Raw genomic sequence first — 23,920 nt, 5'->3', positions numbered from 1 at the left:
GTGCCCTCAGGACGCTGGGCTCCTGCCGTGCATTGTGCTTTTTCGACTTTCAAAATTTTCACTGTAGTTTTTCCATGTAGACATTTTTAGGCTTTTGGCACTTTGCTGGGGAGCGTTCAGGTGTTGCATGACAATGAGTGCATAGAGTAGCTAGCAAACTTTCAGTCAGTAGGAAGCTCTCGTGTCCACAAGGTAGGGAAGGATCTAGGAGAGCAAGAAGGACGATCTGGGCAGGAGACAGAGACCCCTGGGAGGAGGTAGGACAACCAAGGCCAGACAGAGGGGGGACACAGCACTCCCTCACTGCAGAGGGACTGGCACTGATCCTACTGTTCCCCACCAAGGCACATTACAGCCCAGAACCAGTCTCTCTCCAAGAAGGTGACAGGGAAGGACATCGCCAGGCCAAGAAGAGACTCAACCACCACCACAGCCCAAAATGACAAGTGCTGTTTATTACAGTTCCATGAATGGGCCCAGCCACAGGCTCAGCCCATCCCAGGGAGGAGCAGAGATGAGCAGTCACAGACCCCTTCCCCATCCCCCGAGTCTTGTCCAATCACACACTCCGGGCAGAAAGTCTCAGTATGGAACACAGAGCACGGGTTCCCTTTGCTTGGCGGAGCATCTCAGAGTCACAGATGGCCCCCCTCTTGGAGCGTCCAACAGAGCAGCGGGACGTTGTCAGACAGGCGAGCGTGGGAGTTCCCAGGAGGACTGGGCTGGAGGCTCTGGTTCTAGCAAAGGTGTGAGAGGAGGTCTGTCCAAGGTGTCCGAGAGCAGGCCTTGGCCCCAGGCCTCCGCGGGGCCAATGGCCCCAGGTAAAGCTGTGCCAAAGCCATCAAAGCTTCATAAGCCATTCAGGAGACAGTGCGTCGAGGTTGGCAACACAGAAATTCATATCAGGCCTTATGTAACCTTGGCTGAACCCACCGACCTCCAGCAGAATTTCAGCAAAGACGAAAAACAAAAAGGAAACAAATCAGAGGGACTCTGGCCGCAGCATCCCTCCCCACGAGAAAGATAAAGGCATAGAGTTTTTAGCCAAGTTTCCCAATATCATTTGTGTTTAGAGAAAAGGCTGGTCCACACAGCCAGCACAGAGAGAAGAGGCAAAGGCAAGTAGAGTTCACATGACTACTTTATATTAAAGTTTATTACATTTGGAAAATCTACTGTACAGGGAAAAACCCATTGGATTAAGTAGAGTTTTGCCAAAAGCAAAAGACTATCTCTCTTTGGAATATTCCTGATTCCAGCCCAGGGGGCAGGGCCACAGGAGCTAATCAGAGGTGAACCTGGTCGTACGTGACAGGTGTGCCCAGGCCCCTCTCATCACCTTCTAGAAGAAAATGTGCCCCAGAGACAGCACCAAAGGAAGGGCTCGGTCTTCAGGAGATTCTCTGGGGCCACTACCACCTCACTCACCCCACAGTCCTCTCTTCTCGGTCCCCAGCTTGAGGTGCCGGGATTCCGTCCTCACACAGCTCAACATCGCGGCAGCCTGGGCCACGGCAGCGGCCCCGAGTCCGTGGACACAAGCGTGACCGCTCCAGACGTGACTGCCCACGGCTGCCAGGATCAGCCAGCCCCCCAATGGGGCCACCCGACAGACATTCCATACCCTGTTGCACACGTGAGTGACAAACTCAGAGACAACACACCGACTAGGCCTACACGTTGGCTTCCAGATTTGGTTCTCCTAGTTAAAAAACAAAACAACAACAACAACAAAAACAGTCTTCTTAACCCTGATGCTGTCTCCTCGCCGTAGATTAGGGAAGCAAGATGGGGGTAACCAAATCAACTTACTTAACTTACCTCGGGAGTAACCAAGTCTACTGGGCTATGAACAAAGAAACTAGAGGAAACATGTGCAAAAACAAGTTGGTATCTAAATGAGACCTCCCCGCAAAACGTCGCTCTGATGGAGCTCCGAACTCCTCTCCCTGCCACTCAAGGGTGGAAATGTGCCCCCAGACCACTGGTCTCCACCAGCAAGTGCGACAGATGAGCCAGCCCTCGGCCAAGCGGGCCATCCAGGTCCAAAGCAGCAGGGTCCCCTTTGTCTCCAGAATCGGGTCCGGGGAGGGGCTGCTCCAGGTTGGAGAAACTGAGTCAGAATGATGAGATGCCAGGTGCTGGCGGTGGCAGAAAAGTCACGTGCGAGAAAGCCCTTGCGCCCAAGTCTCCAGGCAGAAGTCAGAGAAGCAGAGGAGAGCCCCCAGCGTGCCCCGGAAGTCCGTGGGCAGGGAGCCGGGGAGGTGGCATGGTGGCAGGGCCTGCAGTTCTTCGTGGAAGAGGCAAGTGGGGGCCTAGCGAGTGGCAGGGGCAGGAGGAGCCCCGTCCCTGTCAGGCGTAGAACTCTTCCTGTTTGCTGGGCTTCTGGTAGGCCCCGCCGTTGGCTTGTTTGGGCTCCTCCAAGGAGTAGCTGCCCTCGTCCTTCTTCTTCATCCGGTACAGCATGAAACCCACCAGGCACACGGCGAAGATGAGTCCCACGAGGCCTCCAGCGATGACCCCTGTTGGGGGGGTGGGCAGGGAGGCCGGCTCAGCTCAGTTAGGCAGTAGTTCCCTCACACCGGGCAGCCCCCGAGGTGGCCGCGCTCAGCCCCACTCCAGCGCCCCAACCCCCAAGCAGCGGTATGCACCCCCCTACCACCCACCTGAAAGGAACTCACCTCCCAGCACTTCCTTCCGGTCCAGGAGGCCCTGGGAGGCCCCCGTGGCCCCACGGTCCACTGGGGGCTGATTCCGCTGGTCGGGCTCCACAGCGGCCACGGCTGTGTTCTCCCCAGATATGTCAAAGGTGAAGTCCTACGGGAGGGCAGGGACAGTTGCAGGCTGCGGAGGGCCACCACCAGCAGCAGCATCCAGTTTTATTTCTAAACCCAGAAGCAGCTCGGGCGTCCCTGGTCACCGCTGCCACCAGCTCAGACACACCCAACCCAGCCCTCGGGGACCCCAAAGCCAGGCACCTCTCACCACATCACACCAGACCCTGGCTGGACTGTGGCAGATATCACAGCAAGCGAGACAAAGCGCTTGTATTTATATGAAAATAAATAGGCTCATTGTAATGTAAAGTGTAAAAATGACCATGACTCTAAGATCTAAAGAAAGACCTGGTAGGGCTTCTCCCCTGCCCCGCAGCAGGGGCCCTGCTTAAGTTTGGGAAGCCCTGTTTTAGGGGATCTTGAAGGACTCCTTTGCTCAGGTCTCATATTTAGTCTGTCCCGCTCTGGGCTCGGCCCCGGAGGCAGGGGGAAGGTGGGACCGCGTGAGCCTGTCTTCCTGGCGGGAACAGGACACGCTTACGGGGCACAGGGTGTTGAGTGTGCCAGATGACCAAGCCAGCGGTACTAACGTCCCAGGAAACACAGAGGATACCAGTGAGCACTCACCTGCTCCCCAGAGCCCTCTCCTGCTGGGAGCTGAGTGGAGACCCCATCCTCGGCAGCCTTCTCGGTGGCAGAAGGACCACGGTCCTCCACGCTGGGCGCGTGAGAGTCGAGCTGGCTGGGTCCTGCAGGAGCTGAGGTCTCATGGTGGTCAGGCTTCATGTCCCTGTGGGGATGGGAGGTGACAGGCCCCTGGGCCGTGGTGGCTCTTGCTGTTGATGCCTGGTGAGTGGTCGGCTGTGGCGTGGTCTCGCCAGGTGGGTGGGTGGTCTCCTTCTCCCTGGCCGTGAAGCCAGGCTCCACCTCTGCCGGAAGCACTGCCTCTCTGTCCTCAGGCCTCTCTCCAGCCGGCAGGACGGACGTGGAGGTGGCGGTGTTATCTGTGCCGCTGGGCTCTGGGGCCGTGGGCACGGCCGTCAGGAGCTCCGTGCCCTTCCAGGTGGATGAGGGCTGCTGTGACAAGGTGAGATCTTGCAGAGCACCTGCAGGCCCAGAGGCAGAGCTTGTTGGAGTGGGGGACGCCCAGACCTCGGGCCCAGCCAGGCTCACGCAGTGAGGAAGGCCTGGACAAGGGCCCACAGCTCTGACTCCCAGGCCTGCCTAGCGAACCCTGTTGTGAGAAGTGGTTTCCCCAGGGCAGAACGAGCTGAGGCTAAACTCAGCTTTGGAAAATGGACAAGGACAGCTGCCCTTTTCTGCTGCACGTGCCTGTGGACAGCCTGGTCCCTGGAACCATGAGACATCAAGGCCATCTGGGAAGGAACTTTTCCTGTGGCTAATGAAGCTTGCTTCCTGGGTGGGGGCACTCTCAGGGCCTGAATGCCTTGTCCCTGGTGCACACTCCTCTCTGGCCCCCTCCCTGTTCCACCTGCCCTCTCCCCAGAAAGGCTCAGCCCCCCCCCCCCCCCCCCCCCGCTCCCAAGAACAGAGGGCTGCATCCTACCTTCCAGCTCCCAGGCCCCTACCTCAGCCACTTTCCCCACGGATGGCCTCGGCCCTCTTCCAAAATCCTGGTCAAGAGCACCTCCTCTGGGAGGCCTCCATGGCCACCTCTAGCTCAAGGACTCCACTCCCCCAGGGAAAGGGGAAATAGGGGAGATAAGGGACATTTATGGAAGATCTACATGCCACCAGGCTTTATGTTACCTTACAGCTCCCAACAATCGTACGAAGTCAAGACATATTCCCATTTTATAGATGAGGAAATAGAGGCTCGGAGAAGTCCACCTTTCCAAAGGTTGCCCAGGGAGTTAGAAGATGAGCCCAAGTCTGTCTGCAGCAGGCAGTCCCCAGGGCCTCCTGGAACCCCAACATTCACTCCTGCAACCCATATATGCCTTTTCCTTGCAGCGTGGACCCCATTCTCTTCCCTAACATCACCCTTCAGACCCTGCCGGGGGCTGCCTGACCGCCACCCCCAGCTCATGGCCCGCTGCCATCTTGGGATGGGGCCCCCATGTCAGCTCACCTGCACCTGAGCCAGAGAAGTTGTCAGAGTCATCCCCAGAGCCATCCTGATCTTCAGGGGGCACATTTGTGGCCACTATTTGCTGGAAAAGGATCAGAAAAAGGTATGAGTGGAGGCCTGGCCACAGCCCTGCTACTCTGGGGTCCCTGTCCTAGACAGCTGAGTGAGCTCCCCCACCACACACATATAGAACAGGAAGGAAACCCTTGTGTGTGGCTCTGGAACCCACAGCTCAGGGCCACCCTCTGGTCCCCCCCACACCCCTGAACGCTATGATGACACAGCCCTGTGCTAGGTACTAGGGGTGCAGAAACACCTGAGGGGGGCAGGGCTCTTGTCCCAAGAGGCTCAGTCTGGTAAGGGAGCCCCAGACCTCTCAGAAGAGCAGACAGAAGATGCCATTACTCGGAACACGGGCTGTGGCCACAATGGGACCCCATCAGCTCACCCTACACTGAAAATCAGGTCTTGGGGCCACTGGCCAGGGAGCCTCAGGGGCCAAGACAGGTTTAAGAGCCTCAGGAACAATCCCCCAACACCCTAACTCCAGAGAGACATTCCAAAGCATGCTGAGCACCAGGGTATGGACACTGAGGGCCTCACGGGGGGGGTGAGGGCAGGGACGGGCACGGGTAAGTCGTCTGTGCTGAGGCAGGGCTGGCCACGCAGGACACATGCTTCTTCCCACACCTGGTCTGTTTTCTCATCCACAGGAAGGACAGGACGCAGACCCACTTGGGGAAGGAAGGACAGGGTGCCCATTAGGCTGGCGACAGATGAGACTGATCTAAAGGAGGCCCTGCACTCAGGAGGTGGCGACAAACGAGCCATGAGCCTGGAATGGACCCCGTGTACAAACAGCTGTCCCAGGAATGCTGTCTGCCTGGTCCGGCTGAGAGGCTGCAGGTGCCAGAGTGCAAACACCTCCCCAATTCCTGAGACAGGAGCTGCACCAGCAGACCCAGAGAGCGGGGCCGGGAGGAGGCAGGGCGCACCACACACGGCCGAGCAGGCCTGCGCGGAAAGCTGGAGGAGGACGGCGTGGGGGTGCGGAGAGCTCCCAAATACTAGTTCCAGAACAGCGGTTGGAGAAGAGAAGACCCAACAAGCCAGGTGGCAGGAAGGGTAGCGATGAGTGTCCGTTCAGCAACACGACCTTGACCCAAATGAGTTCGTGATACACCCATCTCGAGGGCCCCAGTGTCAGGGGCCAGAACAAAGAATGAATAAAGAGGCAAAGCAGCACAGTTCAGGGCACCCAGTGTGGCCCTGAGGACATCACGAAACCTCTTATGGCCTCAGTCTCTCCATCTGTAAAATGGAGACAGTAGTAATATCTACGTTTCAGGATGGCTGCAAAAATTCAAGGAGGTTATACACATAAAGAACCTAAGAGAGCCTGGCGTGCAGTAAACTCCCCACCAACAAGGGCCACTGCTCTAACCCGGGGAGCCAGCGCAGCTCAGCGCGGGAAAGAGGATTCTGGTGCCTGCCTAGGAAGAGCTGGGATAGAGGTGGCAGAGAGGCAGAGGTGGGTGGAAGAGAGGCAGGAGGGAGCCAGCTCACAGGAGGCTCTGTGCAGACTTGTCAGAGGCAGGTTCCGCCCAAGGCTGGGCTCCGGGGAGTGGGCCTCCTCAGCGGGAGAGGCATCGCCACATCCTGGCCACAGGCCACGGAGTTTCACCCTTGAAGGGAGCAGAGCAAGGAGAGCCGGACAGGACCTTTGGCCTCCCGAGGCTGCCTGGGGCAGAGCTGGCCCAGGTGGAGCCTCCGCTTCCAGGAGCTCAGGTCTGGAGGGAAGCTTCAGACATGTGTAGAAACCACCAGGCTAGAAATACCACTGAGCTTCCTCTGAAAGTACAAAACCCAAACCCTACCTCTTCCTCAACCCCCGAAGAAAAAGGTTTTGGCCCCAGAAGGGCCTGTCTGAGCTGTCACGGCCCATCTAAATGAACTGGCATGGTCCCTGCCCTCCGCCTGCACCGCAGGCCACATCCTGTCTGCACTGTCCCCAGGTGGTGCTTCCTACACCTGTCCTGTCTCCACCGAGCTTTGAAGCCTCCCCTAAACCTTCTGTAGTAAAGAATACTGCCCACCAGGCAGGCAGAGTGGGTCCCCTCATCCCCACATGCTCCCATCCCAGGCCCACAGAGGACTGCTTCCCACAGCCTGGCGGGGCAAGGGGAGGCCCAAGCATTCAGGGGACCCCCACCCACCCATACTCACTGAGACCCCACTTCCCTCTTGCCCACTGCCTCTGCCTTCCCTCAGCTTTCCTGAGGAGGCCCTAGGAGACCAGCAGCGACCTTTCCCAATGCACTGATTCCATCCCTTAGAGATGCTGCTCAACATGGCACGGGGTCAGGGCCCGGCCAGACCAGCCTCAGCTGCACACTGTCATGAGAGCCAAATCTGCTAGCAGAAACCAGTCTCCTGTTTCACAGATGAGGGGATGCAGGCCTGCAGAGGACTCCATGCACTGGGACCATGTCACCCTTGGAGGCAAAAGCCAGGGAGGCCCGGCCTCTCACCTATAGGGAGAAGCCTCAACAGGTTAGCAGTTTCCCAAGAGCTGGGCCTCTTTCCCCACTTGATAAGACTTTGGATCTGCCCGGTCCCTAAAAACAATTTGTTCCCTCAACTCTACTCAGCTTATCCCTCGGCGATCTTGTTTACACAACAAGCTCTTAAGCAAACGCTTTCTCTACTGAAACCAGCTCCTTGGCCTCGGGGCAGCCCCTCCCTCTGAGGGCTGAGTCTCCATCAGGGGAAGGGCTGCAGTGACCTCCCAATCCCCTCCAGCTTGAACCTGTGCTGGCCTCAGCTCCCTGGGGAGGAAATCAGCAGAAACTGCTGAGTTTGAACTTGGATCACTAGGTGCCAGCTGACTCCAGCATTCTGGGTGAGACTTCCAGTTTCACTTAGGCCACTGTGCTAAGAGCCTGTGGCCAGCTGCCCCCAAGGCCTCATTCAGGGCTCTCCTCAGCACTGCCTGACCTGGGTCCTTCCCAGACCATGTGGCCACAGCTCGGAGCTGCTCAGGGACAGGTGGGCCCACCTTGGAACCTGCTTCAAGCTGCCTGAGAAGGTGAAGGCCAACCAGCTCATACCTTTTTTCTTTTTTTTTTTTTTAAGTTTATTTATTTATTTTGAGAGAGAGCGAACATGCTTGCACAGGGGAGGGGCTCCCAAGCAGGCTCTGCAGTGTCGGTGTGGAGCCTGATGCTGGGCTTGAACTCACAAACCGTGAGATCACAACCTGAGCCGAAACTTCAGAGTTGCACTTCAGACACTTCAGCCACGCAGACGTCCAGCTCATACCTTTAATGGGGCCCTTTAACCTCTACAAATCCTAGGAAAATCCACTTTTCATACAACAAATCAAAACCCTGAGGGGCTTTGACCTGGGGTCAGGGCTCCAGCAGAACAGGAAAGAAGGTATGAAAAACTGAGGCATTCTCTGACACTGAAAACACTTTCCACCCCTTTCCACCTTTACCCTTCTATTTGAGGCAGGCAGGCTTGAGATTAGCATCTCCCACAGATAAGGAACTGAAACAGACAAGGTGATGGACTTGCCCAAGGCCACGGAGCAGTGTGCCACGTGCTCTGCTCACCTACGTCCCTCTCCCTCTGGCCCATCTATTTTAAGATGCCTGTCTTCCCAACACAGCCACAAGCTCCAGGAGCCACGAGATGAGCGCATCACGGAGTAAAAATTCCTGACCAGCAGCCCAGCTGCTACCCCAGCAGCCGAGGGGACCTCAATGCCAGCCCAGACTTCACAGGTTGACAGGGGAGGGCATGGACAAGCATCGGGTCAGAGCTGCCAGGGGCTGGGAATCTGCATCAGGCTGCCACCCGCCATTCCCAAGGACAGAGGGCTGGGAGATGAGCTTCAAGAAGCTGTCAAGAAGACAGGCTCAAGCCTCACCCTGCACTGGCCATAAAGAGGGCCACTCTCCTTGGCAGCCTGCATCTGAGTAGCCTGCTTGCCCTGGCCAGCCGAAGGACCCAAGGGACCCAGGCAGCATCCCTCAAAGACACCTCGGGGACAAGAACTCCATAGCAGTGTCACAAGTCAGGATGCCAAGTGGACCTCTCAGTGAGGTTCAAGTGAGGACGGTGGACCCAGCCACTTCTAACTCTGGATTGATGGAAGACGTTGTCTGTCCACCTGCTCCCTGGACTCCCGCCACCCCGTCGACTGCAGCCCATGGGTCCCTTTGGACCTGTGGTTTCCAACCCACACCCTGAATCACTGACATGTGTCACCTGCTGCCTGACTTAAGTGATGGCTAAAGCACAAATCCTTTAGAAAGCGTTACTGAGTTCACAGGATCGCATTGCTCTCTCAACCAACACACTGCTAAAAGTACAGTATCGAGGGGCGCCTGGGTGGCTCAGTCGGTTAAGCGTCTGACTTGGGCTCAGGTCATGATCTCACGGTTTGTGGGTTCGAGCCCCGTGTCGGACTCTCTGTGGACAGCCTGGAGCCTGCTTTGAATTCTGTGTCTTCCTCTCTCTCTGCCCCTCCCTCACTTGCACTCTGTCTCTCTGTCTCAAAAATAAATAACAAAACAAAAATAAAATAAAAAATAAGTCAAAGTATAGTATCGTGTAAGGAGGATTAAGAGAGTCACATTTTTTAAAGTAATTTTTACCCTTTCAGTTTCTTGGTCAGAACTGTGGATCTAAGGTAAATGGGCAGAGCCCTCCCCCACCCCCCATATACCTAGAGTTCATAACTCTTGGGGTCTGAGGTTTCAGCTGCAGGACCCTAGCCTTTACCCACCCCCCCCCCCACCTGTGCATCAGGATGCCAAACTGACCAAAAGTGAAATCCAAAGCATCACCTTTGTCCAGACCATGGGCTCTTTTCTTCAGGGTCCCTAGGAATCAGCAGGAGACTATCAGAAGTCTTCTGAGCTCCATCCCTGAGGCTGATTCGGTGGATCTGGGGCAACGGCCCAGGACTCTGATGTTGAACAAGGTCCCGGGTCCTGTAGGTGGTATGCAGACTACACTTGGAGTACAATAGTCTGGACAGGGAAATGTCTGACCCAGAGTTGCCCAGGGCCTGGGTGCTGGGGAAGGCAAATCCCTACAAAGGTCCCAAGACTCTCACTCAGGTGCAGTGTTCAAAGAAGAGGCACCAAATAGCAACAGAGCCCCATAAACAAGCGCTAGGGGCAAACTGATCCAAGAAGACTCTGGAACATTTCTCTGTACTTCTGATGCATCCACTCCCCACAAACAGTACATCCCAGTACCTGCCTCATCTGTAAAAGAGCCTCACCATGGAGCTAAGGAAGCCCTGAACTTCCAGAGGCATGACCCCTTTGGTTCCTAGGGGTACAAGAAACCGGAGGCAAAGATGAGCCTCTGTCCTGCCTGCCCAGAGTTGCAGGACCTCCTTGGTATCCCAGGCCCGAGGCACTGACCTGGCAGGAGCAGGATCTCCCAGGGTGGGCCCACCAGGGAGGGGAGCAGGGGCTGCAGAGCCACTGTGCAGTTTTCCAGGGGAACCTGCCTGAATGGGAGGCAGGGGTAGGGGTCACAGGGGCTAGAGAATGTTGTAGAACACACTGCCCCACTCCTGCAGCTCACCCAACACCCTGGTGCTCTATGGCAGTTATAAACATAACTCTGCTTTCCTCATCTGGGGGATCATTTGTACCCCCTCCTATAGCCCTGGCTAACATGGCCTAAGCACAGTCCCGAGGGCCCAGGCAGGTCAAACCCAAAGCATCTTGGACCAAGGGTTCTCAAGGAGAGGAGCAGAGCCAGGGGTGGTAGGGGGAAAGAGCCTGACCAGGGTGGCTGCCACAGGGCAGGTCTAGCTCTACTGCTCCCTTGCCCAGTACTGCTGACCTGAGGCAGCTCTCGGCCTCTCTCTAGACAACAGAAGGGGCTTGGCGGGAGAACACTAAACTCCCTTAGTGCTCTGACAGGCTAGGCTGGGACCTGGGAGCAGAGGCCCCAACTCCTTGTCAGCAGGGCCAGAGTGGTATAGGTGTGGCCATGTCAGGCTGGGTGGAAGGGGCAGGACTGTGGGCCCGGGCCCAGGAAGACACCAGGCTCCCCTCCTGCCCAGGATATCAGGGTAGTAGCAGATAAATCACTTTCTCTCTGAAGGCTTCTCTCCTGACTTGGGAGCTGCCAGGGAGACATGCTTAGGCCACTGAGAGGCACAGATCTCCCCCAGTTTTGGCCTCAAGACCCTGAAATCCACCCCGCTTTAGGCACTCCCAGGAGGAAGGGGCCCCACCAGTGCTTCAGACAGGATCAGCATTTCCGGCCTGACAGGCACAGTGATTTATCAGCTCCGTGTCTCTCTACCAAAACCAAGTCAAGACTAGACTTGCAGAGGGTGTGATGGGCATGGCCCAGGGCGGCAGGGGCCCAGGGAATGGCAGGTGGGAGACAGGGGCTTATTCTGCCTTCACCCTGAGCATCCATGAGGGCATGTAGGCCCCCAGCCCCCATCGGCACTTCCACTGTGGGGAGCACATTTCAGGGGACCTCCCAGGGATGTGCCCTTCGCCCCATACACACACACAACCCACTGGAGCTGTCCCCATCCTGCCACTCAGACACAGACCTCACCAGTTGGGGGATTCCTGGGCAGGGCTGGGGTACAGGGCAGCATCCATACTGGGCTTTACAGATGGGAAACCGGAGGTCAAGTTTGCAGAGCCCTTTGCCTGCCCCATTCTGCCCATTTGGAGTACCTGGAGAGGCCAGACTTGTGTTGAGGTGGTGAGGTGGTGAGGGTCCTGGCAGCCAGTGCCAGCCCCAGTGCCCAAGCCAGGTCAGAACTGCCACCAGCACCCCCATACGCACCCCTCCACAGAGCTGGCACCGCCTCACGGCTCGCATGCTGGGACTCGTCTTAGCCGGGCACAGCTGAGGGCTGGGTGTGGGGCCACAGAGCCGGAAGACCCGTTCCTCTGCTTTTCCCCACCTCCAAGAGCCTTGTACCAGGCATGGAGCAAGGTTGCCCAGCCGGGTCCTGCCAGCCTTTGTGGCCAGGGTTGCCCTGGGAGTCAGACAAGGGGTGGCCAGGGGAAAGTGACCAAACCCAGTACCAGGAAAACCTGGTTATAGCCTGGGCTCTCTGTTCCCAACTTACTGGATGACCTTGGATAAGAATCTCTGTCCAGTTCCCCATCGGTACAATAGGTGATAGTAAGGGGGCTCCTGGTTCCAAGTCTATGGTTGGGAAGTCAAGGGGACTGCCCACCTGAGGGGTTGTGGCCCACAAACACAGTGCTCAGCAGGGGGAGGACCCACCATGACAAATAGGGAGAAGGGTACTTGATCACAGTGACTCAGTGTCACTGCCCTCAGCTTCCCAAGGGGGGTTATGGCCTAGGCAGGACGTTAGAGGTGTTCCAAAGAAAGGGGACTCTGGGATGGCAAATGGCACCCCACGAGGACAGAGGGAGCAGCTGAGGCCACCAGAGCCTTGTACCTCCCAAGCCTTGGCTGTTCTAATGAGGCGGCAAAGACCAGAAGTTCAGTGTTGGATGCCCCAGCCAGCCCTCACAGGGGCCCCTTGAACTGCTCTCTAGCTGATTAACCTCCAGATGCCACCGGGCTTGGGGGCCTGACACCTCTGGCAGGTGGGCTTCTAGAGATACCCTCCCCCAGCTCTGTCTAAATAAAGTCTCCTCAAGTTTCGCAGGGCCAGAAACTAGTAGCTTTGGACACACCTGCAGCCAGCCGGGGCTCCAGCTGTGCAGACAGACGGGGATGGGGGCACTTCCTCACCCAAATATATCCAATCAGTGTCCCTGAAGTTGCACAGTGTCCCCTTTAAAATGCCTCTGGTAAGACTATCGGGTGCTAGACGCTCACCCTAGAGTATAAATCAGCTCTATACAGGGGAGCAGCTAATTCCGGAACGGGGGCACCGGGGGTGGGTAGGAGACCTGGAGGATGGGAAAGGACTGCAAGAGAGGCCGGGAGATGCCAAGGGCACATTTTTTAACTTGTGTCAGAATTGGGTCGCCAGCCAACCCCATACCTAAGAAAGACAGACTAAATTCCCTTTGTTCCCACTTTGAGCCACAGACATACATGGCTTCTCCTCCCACATACAGAAGAATAATGGGCCAGCCTGGGAACTTGCCTCTGGGATAAAGTTCAAGTCAGACTGATGAGGCACTGAGGTAGAAGCCCAGACAATGACACGGGAAGGGCAGAGTATCCTTGGAGGAGTCCCGTGGGGGTACCACGGCAGAATGGAGTTTTGGCCTTTGCAAGAGAAGGCAAAATTTTCTGTGAAGACCAGGTCTGAATCGGCTGGGCTCGCTCCCCAGGTTCCCAGTGGGATCCCACCTCAAAGGCAGCAAAGTAGACTAGGCCCCTTCACTGTCAGCCTAACATTCACCAGGGGCCTCTTGATGGCTGAAAGGCCCACAGAGCCTCAAACGCCCCACACTGAGCTCCCGGGCACCAGCGGCATGTGCACACAGCAGACGGTGTGTCTGTGCATGCAGCTCGGGGGGCTCTCAGGAGCCCGGAGTCACCCAGCAGGTGGAGTAGCCACAACACCTTGCCCAGAGCTCCGGGACAGTCATGGGGTGGGAGTAGGCACCTAAGGATATAACCTGGGCTGGGGGTTACTGGAAAAACAGAAATACCTGAAGTAGGCCTTAGGGAAAAAACAGCTAATACGTATCGTGTGCTATGTGCCAGGCACTAATCTAAGCACTTTAGCCGAATTAATTAATCTTCACAATAACCTTAGATTCCAGTGCCGAATCCATCCTCCAGATAACGACACTGAGGCAAAGGGGACAGTTTGTCCCAGGGCATACAGCCAGTGAAGTGCTAGGGAGAGGGTCTGAGGCCAGGCAATCCAGCAGGCATGCGGTTAACAACCCTTCAGTGGGGGCCACGTGGCTCTCTTACCCTCAGGAAGAAAAGAGGTGGCACAGGGGAAAGTGCAGAAGGAAGAAGGACCACAGAAGTGAGGCCTTCCCCCCACATCCTGCAGCCTGGCCTCGCCCAGCTCCCTCACCGGGACAGCCTTCAGTCGGCCGTTCTGGGGACAAGCCGCTGTCCCCTACAGTCCCAGGGCCCTGCTCGGCTGGCCTGAGCCCCGGCCCAGGTGCCCTGGTGTCTGGCCTCCCCCCACCGCCTGCCAGCCCAGCTCACACCTCCCCGGGGTCAGGAGCCAGCCCCTGGCAGAGGCTCAGGCAGAGGCGAGCAAAGTCTGGCCTGCCAGCGAAGGCTCACATTTCTGAGAAGGGGCAAAAGCCATGTTTTCAGGCCCTATTACATCAGCACACTGGGGTAAGACCAGCCAGCCATTCACATGAAGTAACTATACACCCAGGCCAGGTCAGACTGTACCCCTTCCTCCAGTCACAGCCACGGGGGCGGGGCGGGGGGTGCGCTCCCCAGGGGACTCTCTAAACAGAGTCAGGCCCAAAGCTCCCCCAGACTTGCTCCTCTGAGTCCAGGTAAGGAAGGGACTCTCAATCATGCCACGTACATTAGTTCCTGGGGTCTTTTCAAAAGCCCTCCGAGGAAACTGAGGCTTGGGGGCAAGTGAAGAAACATGCCCAAGGTACTCAGGGAGGATGTGATGGAGCCTGGTAATGACTTGGACTGCCCAATCTCCATGTCCTGTGCTCTTCCCAGCCTCCACATGACACCTCTCCAGTCCCCGTGATACTTACCTAGGCTGACCAGCCAGCCAGTTCTGGATCCCAGCTGGCCTGCCCAGCCCCACAGCTTCAGGACCTCAGACTGGGCCCCAGTAACTACCCCAAAGGCAGGCAGACCCAAGCAATCAGCTCAGGCTGCTGTCCTCACAGTGGGAGGAAAGGTGGACCAAGACATCCCCCCTGTCACCCCCCAGCCCCCTGGAGAGTGGTCTTGAAGAATGACCCTGTTCCCAAACAGGTAGAGGGGAGAGGGGTGAGGCCACAGCCTCTCTGCTCCTCCCACAGTTCCAAGGGCGCAGGACACAGACTCAAGGCTGTCCCAGGACCTTACTACAACAACCAGGAGACCCCAGGGAAACTTTGCAAGGATGCCCCTCCCCCAGCCCCACCCACCCTTTACTCGCGGAGACCCTGTGGGTGGTGGGCGGAGAGGCAGGGGCAGAGCCTGGGGCGGCTCCCTCCGCCCAAGTGCAGGTGTGCCCATTCTCCTAGTCTGGCCCACAACCCGTAGGCCCTGGCCAGCCCGGAGGTCTTGCTGCCCAGACCATGCCTGCACCGCGCCCTGGAGGAGATGCGGTCACCATAGATGGCGGTGCCACACCCCAGCATGTCTCTCTGGGAGAAGGGGGACTGACGTCAGCCTCTACAACAGTCTCAGAGGCTCCTGAAACACCCGCAGCCTGGGGCCCTGCGAGCCCAAACCTGATCACATACCCGTCGGGGACACTCCCCAGAGATGGGACTCCAAGGCCCCGGATAGTTTCCTGGGCAGCAGGGATGCTGACAAGCTGCAGAGAGAAGAGCCAGTGCTGCCTCTGCACCCCTGCCATAGGACTGGCACAATCAAGTCCCCAAATGGGTAGGCAAGGCCCTGGGCATCAGCGGCCACCGTGGTACAGGTGGCATGGAAGCAGCAGTCCTCAAGTCCCCCAAGGCCTCCCAGTGCCCAGCATGTGCTAGGTCTGGAGTCGATGAGTGCACCTGGCCCTCCAGAAGTTCCCTCCCTATGCACCCAGGCCCCACCACTCCAACTCCTCGGTCTGCTGTGGGGGGCAGAGGGCCGGTGTGGCCACAGAAAGGCAGCCTGAGTGGGAAAGACTAGGAATTCAACATCGCTGTGGTGGGACAGTTCTCTTAACACCCGGGGAGAGCAGTGCGGCCCAAGAATGGTCCCAGAGCAAAACTGGCAGCCTCTGCCACTCCCACTGCCCCCATCTGGGGACTACCTCCCCTAACACTTCCCCTGGCCAGAACATGGCCTGCCTTATGGCCTGAGCTCCTGATTAGAAACTGCTGCACTGTGGGACTCGAATGAACCCTTTCTCAGTGAATGACCGTTACTGTCACTGCCCCTCTGGCCTATCTGCATGGACCAACCCTCCTGTCTGGTCCCAGTAATGGCCACCTTCTCTTGCATGTGCTCCTGGACCAGGTGTGGACGGCTCCCCACCTGCACAAGGCAATGCACACGGCAGGCACCAGGCTCTGGGTTTTAAATCTGGTCAAGCCAAAGAGGGCTCATGACCCCCAAGGGTTGAAGCAGAATGCTTCCGGGAACAGAGACAGGCCCGGCCCTGATTCCCACCAGTCCTGTGACACAACCACAGGATACCACAAACACACCAAGTGCATGATTGTTGTTACCTACGCTTCTCTGCTCCCTCCTCCTATTTCACAGGTGGGTTCACTGAGGCCAAGACAGGCCCTTGCACAAAGTCACTCAGCAGAAAAGAGGAGGGCCAAGGCTGGATGGCAGGCATCAGAGCCTTAGTTAGTCCTGCTGGGTTCCCCTACCCCGTCTAGCACACAGTGGGCTCATGGTCAAGGCTGCTTGGGTGGATCTGTGGGCCTGGCACCATGACTCAGCCAACAAGTGAAGTGATAAATATGCCTGCCTGCCCCACTGCCCCAACCTGCCCAACACGGCTTCCGTTCCTGCTGATGAGCGGACCTGGGCAGGTGGCCAGGATGCCTGGGTGTGTGCAGAGAGCATCACCAGGCCTGACCTTGCCCAGCGTCCTCTGTCCACCTCTGGTTCCCACACTGAACTCTAAGGCCACCTCCTCCAAGCAGCCTGCCCTGACCCCCACCCCCACAGATGACTCCTCGGGCAGTGAGTGTCTCCTCGAGTCCCCAGAAGAATAACGGTGGAGGACCCTAAGCCCCGGCCAAGTCCCCCATTACCACCTTCATCCTCCCCAGGACAAGGTCTCAGAGCTGAAGAAGAGGAAGGAGGCCCCAGAGGGGACAGATGGGGGAACTGAGGCACAGAGGGACAAAGACCTGCCCAAACCAGTCAGGGGTCAACCTGGGACCAGGAAGGACAAGTGTCCTAGCCATCCTTCTCTGTAGGAATAACCTCCATAGACTCCTAACGCCAGGGATGGAGGAGCATCAGGGTTAAAGCTAAAAAGGGGAGAATCCACCAGAAAAGAAGAGAGAGGAAGACCACTTCCCGGCTTCTGAAGAGGAAGTTGCAGACAGGTGGTGACCAGGTTTCCCAAGACACTCAGGCTGCAGCCTACCCAGCAGGAAAGCCCAATGAGGAAACAGAGTCGAGACCACCCAGGCCAAGCTCAGCTGTAGCTGCAACCCGGCCTGCAGGCCCGCCAGCCGGCACACAGCCTCTTGCGGGGTCGCAGCCCTAGGCGGGTCACAAGAGCGTTCCCAGCACTGGAGCAGCCTCTCCATAGAATCAGGCAGCCCTTGGAACCATAAATGAATGCCAGGAGGACAGAGACCCTCAATAAGCTCCAGAGGCAGAAGGGGATGCATCTGAAAGCCTTCAAGTTCATGAGTCAACAGGAAACATCCCGGGGCAGACAACTGAGTCCAGGAGCAGGTCCAGCCACTAGCCTTCCCCTTTCCGCACCCAATGGTCCCGAGCCCCAAAACTGCCCACTGTACCCCCCACCATGAGCTTGCCTCCACACACTCACGGCCTTCCAGACGTCCTGGCCTGCCAGACCTGCATAGTGTTGACAGGCAGCAGGAGGGAGCTTAGCCCACCTCCCCTCAGGCCACCCCCCACCTGCCCGCCACCGGCTCATTCTGGGCCCCACAGCACTGAGAACAGGGGAGCTAATTAAGAGCCCCATCTAGGGCCTAGAAAGGTTATTCTTTTGGGGGACTTCTAGTGCCTACTGCCCACCCAACGTAAGCCTCCTGAGGTCAGGCAGAAGCAGCTCCATCACGCAGATAGAGCCGGCCATCCCGGAGGCCATGCGGGAGACTTCCCAGGTCTCCTGGATTCGAAGGTGCCGAGTTGAAGCGACCCCAGGTGCAGGGTCCTGCCTCAGTGGCCTCAAATGTGCCTCCTTGTGTTGAGCGATTTATCAATGCCTGCCCTCCCTCGGCAGCATCAGGGCACCCACAGCCCACTCCGAGGGAGGTTCCAAAATGCATCCTCGCATGGAAAGCCCTGGGACAGCTGACAGGGAAATGACACCGTGCTGAATCTGTTCCAGGGCGCAGGATCCTGGCGCCAAAAGCCCTCTTTCCACAGACTCCCTTAATCCCATTCCCTTTCCCTAGACACACTTAGGCAGGCCTTCAAGGGGGGGATGGGCTTTCAATCCAAGACTCCAAAATTGGTTGTTGAAAAGAAGGAAGAAATCAGGAAACAGTGCGTTCTGTAAAACTACCAAGGTTCCAGGACTAGAAATCATTTAATGACTGATTCTTTACGGGGCTGCTTCTGCGGTGGGACCTAGTGTTGGAGGGGACCAGGTGGGAAACCCAGCACAGGAACCAGGAGTGCTGGGTATCTGGGCATCTGGCTGATACCATGGTGCCCACCTCCCCAGCTTTAAAAAGGATCTACTAATTCTGAAAGTGTTTCCCCAGTGCCTAAGATGAAAGCCAGTGCAGACTGGCTGTTGCCCTGGGGACAAGCACGCAGGCACCATGCAAACATGGGATGCCCCATCAGGCCTCTTTGCACAAGCCAAGAACATATATATGGTCCCTGCACGGGTATCAGACCTGGGAGCACACCCCACCTTACCCCCATGGGCTCACTGTCTCCTGACCTAGGCTCCAGGGAGCAACTCTTGCCCATCCCTAAACCACTGGGTGAACCCAACCCAAGCCAAGGATGTTGCCAATGCTCAGGGTTCACCTAAAGGCACCGTTCAGGCCAGCTCAGCCCAGCCCAATGCCCTCTCCATCCAAAGTATGCACACCCATGGCTCTCCAGGATGGAACAGCAAATACCCATAGGGCCTCACAAGTTTCAGCGAGCCTCCTATGCTGGGCTTCACTGGGGAGACTTGACAGTTCATCAGTTCATTAATGCCATACACATACGCCCACGCATATGGACAGATCCTGTTTCTCACACATCAGCCCCTTAGAGGGGCTTACTTCTATAGGCTTCATCCACAAGATGAGGGCAATGACGTACATCGTAAAGGTTTGGCTTAAAGATGAGATAAGAAGGTAAGAAAAGCACTGAACACTCAATAATCAGCACCCAATTACAGGCGCCTCTAATTATATCGATAGCTAACTTTTCCTCTGGCGCTTTCATTTCCAAACACTTTCAAGCACTCATTATGAAATGAATATGCAAATGACAAAGGACAGGGAGAACAGGTATGATGTCCGCTTTACAGAGGACATCAAGACTTGGAAGTGAAGTGACTCACCCAAGGTTACATGGTAAATTAGTGGCAGGGTTGAGACTTGGTCCTGGAGCTCTACTTAATCCAAAGCCATTTCTGGCCTGTCAACAGTACGCGTGCACTAAGAAAGATGCACTTCAACCCAGATAAAACATGGTGACACGATGGAGACAGGATCCAAGCTAAGAGTAAGGGCCCTTCCAATGAAGACTTATAAGTTAGCCTCACCAGGTCCAGGCTACCTGTGAGCCGCGAGTCACTTACAACTCAAGCCAGGAAGAGAAACTCGGAACACAGGGTCACAGGTGCCTCCTCCCAGAGATCACCCACACCTGTTCACCGAGGGAGCCTGTGAGCATGCCCTTTGACAGTCTTCATTATTCCGGGTACTATCAGGGATACTGCTGAGGTCCCAGCTGGGTCCATGGAGGCACAACTCCACATATCACAGATCATGAACATTACTCACAAGTGAAACTCTCACTCAGCACTGAAAACTCATGCCTTAGGAATCATTCTGACATATCTGATTAGTTTCTTAGTACTGCTGGAGAACAGTGCAAATTAGAATTGAATAGAAAAGCTGCCTGCTACACTTAGGCCCACAATTGTCACTTTTGGCTGCTGTCAGGGATGAGGGGAGAAATAGAGCAAACCAGAATTCAAAAGGTACCAACCCTGGGGGCACCCAGCAAGGGGCAAAATGCTCTTCAGAGCTCAAGAAACCCAGGACAGAAATGCCTAACCTAACACAGTGACAACCATGAAGAAGACCCTGGCATCTTGAGATTAAATTATGCTTAGTATTCTCTCTCTCTCTCTCTTTTTTTTTTTTTTTTTTGAGAAAGAGAGAAAAAGTGCTGACAGCAGAGAGCCAATGCGGGGCTTGAACTCATGAGTTGAAGCCGGACACTTAACTGCCTGAGCCACCCAGGCGCCCCAGTATTCTTTTGTTAATAAAGGAAGGAAAATAAATATTGTAGAGAGTCCTGCCCAAAGCTGAGGTCAATATGGATTCTTAGCTCACTAAAAAAACCTGGATGCCAAGGATACCTCATTCCCAAGGGATTTCAGAATCCGAAACTGCAATAGGAAACATTCCTCTATAAAATACTACAAAATTCAAGCTTTTCACTAATTCTTTCCAGGCCTCCCTCCTTTCTCATCTCTCTCCCCACCAATCTTGGTTAATGAGGTTTTATTGGAACCCACCATGAGCCACAGGTAGAGACTTAAAGCAGCTCCACCCTCCCACCCTCCTGAAGCCAGGAGTGACATCACCTCTAGAAGGCTCTGAGCCCAGGAGGAGAGGAGGCACTTAGTGCCTCCCCCAACCCCCACCCACCCTACCAGGCCTTAGGAAAATGTCTTTACTGGCCCCCATAATTAGGGCAAAAAGGGATTTTATGCCTTTCAAGAAAGAGAAAAGGGAAGGAGAGGAAAACAGCAAATAACTATTCCAGAACAAGCAATTTTTCTGGCATGGAAGAAACAAAAGACCACAGGAAACACACACACACACACACACACACACACACACACACACACAGAGAGAGAGAGAGAGAGAGAGAGAGAGAGAGAGAGAGAGAAACCTTTTCAGACAAACCTGTTCTTGTCTCTTGGGAGTGGTTTTAAGCAACCTTCTGCCCTAATAGCCTTCTCTTGCCCATTCAAAATCAGGTGCCGACGATCACACCCTACCTCACTGGTCCCCAGGGGGGTTCTGACCTGCTTCCCACTGGGACCAAAGTGAACCCTGGGAGAGGACCAGATCTCTGCAACCTGTAGACACCTCCTCCTATTTTAGGCAAACCCCATTGCCTAGCTTCTTTTAGTAAGGGGGGAGGGGGCGGGGACTTTATGCCACCTTATGCCCCTACTTTTAACCCAACATGGACACCCACTGTAAGAGGGAAAAGGCAGGTCTGGGAAAGAGAAAACAAACTAAACTTTATAAAAGGAAAAAAGAAAACCTACGCTCCAAGCCAACGTCTGACCCCAAAGCTTAGTGCTTTTAGGCTCTACTCAGCCACCTCTTCCAGGAAGTCCTCCTACCACCACATTCTAATAAGCCGTCCTCCTTCCCTCCTCTCCCCTTTGAGACTCAACTGCCTCCCAGCCCTCTGTAATGTGTCAAAGTTTCTAGGCAAGAAATAATGCCTCTTAATGCAGCATCTGCCCTTACCCAGTACACAGGAGACTCTGGGAAACACAGTCCACAGAGAATCTCACAACCCATCTGCCTCCCCCATATAACAGGCACTCTGGGATCCCAGCTTATAAGAATGCCAGCCTCAACCAAGGCAGGCAAAAGAACCAAACCCCGCACTCCTGATTTTAGCTGGAAATAGGTGGGGGAACCCCACCTCAGCAGTCTCTGCTGAGGCCCAGTCTTGGACCTGTAGAGAGCGGAGTATCCAGGTAGCGCTAGGTGGACCCCCGAATTAAGCCACACATCTCCACTCTCCTCTCCAGAGTATGAACTATGAGTCAAGGCACAATCTGAGTCCTACCAAGCTGCAACTCTAAAGAGAGAAGAAGCCAGATACCAACTTCTTGGACCTGAAAGCCAGGAGTGCACTGGAGACTCAGCTCAGAAATCCTATCTGTCCCCATGGCTCCCCCAGATTTGGCACCCTTCGCCCCCCATCTCCATCCAACTCATCAGCAATGCAAGAAGCATCAGGGACCCTGTCCTTGTACTTCAAAATATAGTTCCAAACACAACAGTCGCCTGGAAAAGTGGGGGGGGGGGGGGCACTTCACAGATAAGCCTGGGAAACACCTCACCTGAGCCAGACCCTGTAAAATACCCCAAAGCTCTCAACAGCTGGTAGCTTCTATTATTGTAGAGGGACCCGCTTACAGAGGGTCGGCACTGCTGAGAGTTGTGCAGATGCCACATTACCCGTGGAGGACCCGGCACCCCTCCCCCCTCCTGCGATCCTTCCCTGCCCACGTGCCTCCCTCACCAAGAGCTGGGGAAGTAGAGCAGTCCAGATGTGGCAGCGAAAGACCGCCACTTCCGGAAGGGGAAGAGCCCCCCGCTCCGTCCACACCTCCCCTCTCCATCCCAGGGGATGGCCGCCCCAGCCCGCGGGGAGGGCCCCGGGACTCCAGCACCGGGTGTGGGGGCTGGGAGTGGACGTGGACACCCGGCGGCCAGCGCTGACACCTGGCGGCGGCCCAGGTCCCGGCCCACGGCGGGGCCGGCGCTGCGGGGCGGTTCCCAGGAAAGGGTTACAGGGGCCGAGAACAAAGCGCCCCCATTGGGGAAGGCGGGCTAGCGGACGGCGGCGGGGGCGGGAGATCACTTTCTGGGGGCCCTTGGGATGCTCTTTGTCGGCCAGGTCCCTCTTCAGAGGGGACCCACCCCTCGCCAAAGGTGGATGTTGGAGTCCTACCCAAAGGCCTCCTCCCCCAGCCAAGGGCTCCACATTTGTCCCTCTTTCCCCCCAGCTCCACTGGGCGGGCCAAGGGACCCGCCTTCCCTCCGCGCGGCTACAGCACAAAGCCAGGCCGGGGGAGGGGAAGAGCCATTCCGGGGTCCACTCGCGTGGAAGCCGCAGCCCTCCCTGGCCGTGCCCAGCACCGCCCGCACCCCTCAGCGGGCAACACAACTTCAGCAGCCCCAAAGTTGGGTTCCTGCGGGGCTCCGGTGTTCCGGGACCAACTTCGCGGAACCTCCCGCTGCCAGCTCTGCCCAGCTCCCTTAGGGCAGCGGATGGGAAGCCGAGGATCCCACCTCCGCGGCCACCACGACCCCCGCGCAGCCCTGGCCCGGGCTCCTCTGCCAACGCGCCGGCCCCGCTGCTCCCAAACTTGCCTGCGCCGAAGGGGCCGGGAGCCCGGGCTCGGCGGGTCTGCGGGTGGCCGCGGTCACCGTATCTTCCCGGGTCGCCGGCGGGGACCCCGGCTGCTGCGGTGCCAGGGGTAACTGGATGGGAACTCGCGACCCCGGGAGCCGCCGCAGGCTAGTGGGCACCAGCGCATGGGGAGCCGATTCACATAATTGAGCGCGGGGCCCCCGCACAGGCTCCTCTCCGCGGGGCGCCCGAGGCCCCCCCCCCCGCCCGTAGCGGCGGAACCCGCGCGGCGCCCACCGACGGCGGAGGCAATTGGAGCGGGACCCCGGTTTCGCGGGCACGGTCCCGGGGCCCGCCGGGCTAGCGCGGGAAGGCAAGTCCCCGCTTCCCCTCCCCCTCCACGTGCCGCTGGAGGCATCGGCGAGTCTGCAAACACCGGCTTCCCGCCGCTCCCCGCCCGGCCCCGGGCCGCACTCACCGGGAGAGCCGGCTGCAGGCGCAGCGCCAGCGCGCAGAGCCAGAGCCAGAGCGCAGCGCGCCTCATGCTGCCCGGACCGGCGGCGGGAGCGCTGCGGGCTGCGGGGATCGCGGCGACGCCGCGCGGTACGGACTGCGCGGGGCTCCGCGCCGGCTCCTCCGGGTCGTTGCGCGCGGCACCCTCGGGCAATGCCCCGCGCGCGGCTGTCCCTGGCGAGGGCTGCGGAATCCGCCGGCTGCAGTCCGTTCTCTACCTCTGGATTCCTCTCCGCCCGGCTCGGCTCCAGCCCTCACCTCTCCCGCCGAGCTCCGCCTTATAATAAACCCACAGGCCCTTAGCCGTTGCAAAAACTAGCCCCCCACCCCCAGCTCGCCTAGTCTCGGGGCCAGCCCCAGTCCCCACCCCCTAGGACCCCGCCCTCTGAGCCATCCAGCCCGGCCCCCTTGGAATGCCCCACCT

General features: G+C 57.2%; 1 protein-coding gene across 1 annotated transcript; it reads right to left on the bottom strand.

Moving 5' to 3' along the window:
- Nucleotides 1-436: 436 nt before the first annotated feature.
- Nucleotides 437-23,709, bottom strand: SDC1 (syndecan 1). The gene is made up of 5 exons (XM_030311586.1): nucleotides 23,462-23,709; nucleotides 4,870-4,951; nucleotides 3,405-3,883; nucleotides 2,682-2,817; nucleotides 437-2,522 (listed from the first exon to the last, which is right to left on the bottom strand). Exons 1-5 carry the CDS (start codon nucleotides 23,525-23,527, stop codon nucleotides 2,353-2,355), a joined length of 933 nt encoding a protein of 310 aa, XP_030167446.1. The 5' UTR covers nucleotides 23,528-23,709; the 3' UTR covers nucleotides 437-2,352.
- Between the last annotated feature and the right edge of the window lie 211 nt (nucleotides 23,710-23,920).

This window comes from Lynx canadensis, chromosome A3 (assembly GCF_007474595.2).
Source record: "Lynx canadensis isolate LIC74 chromosome A3, mLynCan4.pri.v2, whole genome shotgun sequence".
Lineage (NCBI taxonomy): Eukaryota > Metazoa > Chordata > Mammalia > Carnivora > Felidae > Lynx > Lynx canadensis.
The sequence above is the reverse complement of the archived record's forward strand: the minus strand, read 5'-3'. Positions and strand labels throughout refer to the sequence as shown.

Excerpts from the sequence above, each read along its gene's own strand:
- SDC1 (XM_030311586.1), bottom strand. The coding sequence starts at position 23,527 with ATGAGGCGCGCTGCGCTCTGGCTCTGGCTCTGCGCGCTGGCGCTGCGC. Across the intron at positions 3,884-4,869 it reads CTTCTCTGGCTCAGGTGCAG|GTGCTCTGCAAGATCTCACC; the intron begins GTGAGCTGACAT and ends CTGGGCCTGCAG. Across the intron at positions 2,523-2,681 it reads CCGGAAGGAAGTGCTGGGAG|GGGTCATCGCTGGAGGCCTC; the intron begins GTGAGTTCCTTT and ends CCCCCCCAACAG.